The sequence below is a fragment of the Vombatus ursinus genome, unplaced genomic scaffold, assembly GCF_900497805.2.
Source record: "Vombatus ursinus unplaced genomic scaffold, bare-nosed wombat genome assembly UNPS02001230.1, whole genome shotgun sequence".
In the NCBI taxonomy this organism is placed as follows: Eukaryota; Metazoa; Chordata; class Mammalia; order Diprotodontia; family Vombatidae; genus Vombatus; species Vombatus ursinus.
The window spans coordinates 1-2367 of record NW_020941008.1 but is presented as its reverse complement, the minus strand read 5'-3'; the positions used below and the strand labels follow the sequence as shown (position 1 = coordinate 2367).

Genomic DNA, 2367 nt, shown 5'->3' with positions numbered 1-2367 from the left:
CAGAGCCTTTCCCCTCCTAGGCCTCGGCCTTCTCAGCCTCTTCCCCAGAGCTGCTGAATGACTTGGGACAAACCCCTTCAAGTATGGGTGCCACACTTTTTTCATCTGTATCAGGATTTGGGTCCTGAAGCATCCCTCTCCCCTTGCATATTTCACCTTCTCTTCTGGCTCCATCTTTTCTCCCAAATCCTCCTTACAATGGACATTCCATCTCTGCCCTGACCAGGTGACTGTGTAGGGAATGGCAATCCCCATCCCTGCCCAACTCATCCATGCGACACCTGGCCACTCAGGCAACTGGCTATATTAAAGGACCCTAAGGCACATTGTAATCTTGGCTGTTCTTGCTTCTGTGGTTGTCTTTTCCTGGCTTCTCTCTAAGTAGAGGAGGAGGAACAGAAGGGCTGGGCCTGGAGTGAGGAGATCAGCCTCAATGTCTCATGTGTCAAATGGGCACAGCCTTGCATTGCTCACCTGGCAATGAAACGACTTTGTGCCACTCTGGAAAGGAGAGCTGCCAGGCTCAGGTACTCACCAAGACGACAAAGTCCTTTGGGGCACTGGGGATGTCACTGTTTGGGGACAGGGCTTTGGGCACGTGCTCCAAAGTGATGGCAGTGAGCTGGATCCGGGCAGACAAGCGCACCACGACAAAGCCCCGGGGGCCCCGGAATGCCCAGCAGTTGCCAGGGTAGACATCTGGCTGTGGGCACAAGACAAATCAGCTGAAAGGAGGCAGCAGATGGAACAGATCCTGATCATGGGGCCCCTCTGCCTTGAGGGCCCAGCTCCCATAGAGGAGGGTGGCAGATGGCACATAGAGAGCAAAGCTGGGGGACCTTTGTTTAGCCCTACCTGGAGGATGACTCTTGGCGACTGGAAATAGCGCCACAATGGGATGCCCAACAGAGTGAAATGGGCAGACCACTCCGTCCTGATGCCATATGTCTCTGAGGAGTGGCTACTGACAATGCTGGCTCCTGAAAGAGCAACATGGAGAGAAGTGTGTGGGGAGGGGGGGTCCTGAGAGTTGGGAGGACACAGAGATGGCTTAAGGCAGCCCTCAAGGTGAGGGGGTGCTGCCTGGGAATCACCCCTCTTAACTGCCACGGCCCATAGGGGGCATCTTGATTTGTCAATTCCTCCTGTCTCCTGAGGTCCATCCTGATTTGCCAATCCCTTTTGTCCCAAGCCCTCTGGCTTTCTGCAGGCCACCTACCTGAGGACTCCAGGGCATAATCCACAAGCCCGATTCGATCTTCACTGTGTTCTTTCAGGGCCTCCTTTATGATCTGGTTCACTTCCTAAAAGACAGGCATGCACTACTCAGGGGCCAGGTCACCTGCAGGGCTGGCCCAGCCCATGTGGGGGGCGGGCAAGCATGCTACCTGCTCAGCCAGGGTTTTCCCCTCCCTCCTGGCAGGCTCTTCTGAGGGCAAACCAGTGACCCCAGCCAGGAGGACAGCCAGTGGGGCAGGCCTCACCTCCTTCGTCACGCCGGTGGTCATTCCTTCCTTCAGAAGGCTCAGTCTTAAGATGGCAGCAGCTTTGCTCACAGACTTGGGCCACTCTTGGGCCACATGACTCACGATTCTGTGTTCCAGGTCATGAAGCTGGGCCTGCACCTCCTCTTGCTTAATACCAAGGACCCGCTCAATCCAGCCAGGGACCTTAGACTCCACCTAGAAGCCACCAGAGGAAAGAGCTCAGCAAACACCAGAGCAACAGAAGAAATGAGGAAGCAAGAGGGTCTGGACAGGGGGCCTGGGGTGTCTAGAGTCACTCTGAGTTCTGGGGTCAGCATGTGCCACCTTGGTGTCAGGGAAGGCATGGTGAACCAAGTGACTGGCATTTCTCCACTGCTTTGAGGTTTGCAAAAATCATCTCATTGAACCTGCTAGGGGCTGTTATTATCCCAATTGACAGATGAGGAACATCCTGTCCATATCACAAAGTCCACTCAATGGGCCTACATCTTTGGGAAGCACCCAGCGGTTGCGTGGCCTAACTGGTCGACTGGACAACTCACCTCATTGCACAGGGCCACCATCTTCTCTGGCAAAAGGTGTAATTCTTTTTCCACCTCAGCCTGGCTCTGGCTCAAGGTCACCAGCTCCTGCCTCAGGCCAACCAACTGGGTCTCTAGGAAATCCATCTCCTTTGGCCTTTTCTCCTCAAAGGCTTCTTGGGAAGAACTAGCCAGTGAAAAAAGGAAAGGTCAAAGTCAACCTGGAGAACAGGCACTGGAGGATGGAGTCAAACAGAGGCCAGGAAATGGAACCGTGTCTCCTGAAGAAAACCACAACTCAATGGAAAGGACAGAGCCAGAGGCTTGGGTGCAAGTCTTTGCTGACATCTACTCCCTGG

The 2367-nt window shown here is 54.4% G+C and overlaps 1 protein-coding gene across 1 annotated transcript; it reads right to left on the bottom strand.

The window, feature by feature from the left end:
- Positions 1-535: 535 nt before the first annotated feature.
- Positions 536-2195, bottom strand: LOC114042987 (SUN domain-containing protein 2-like; the record flags this gene model as incomplete). The annotated part of the gene is made up of 5 exons (XM_027861793.1): positions 536-703; positions 856-980; positions 1220-1304; positions 1485-1682; positions 2030-2195. Coding segments are annotated over 5 exons (742 nt in total), but the record flags the coding sequence as incomplete, so codon positions are not given.
- Between the last annotated feature and the right edge of the window lie 172 nt (positions 2196-2367).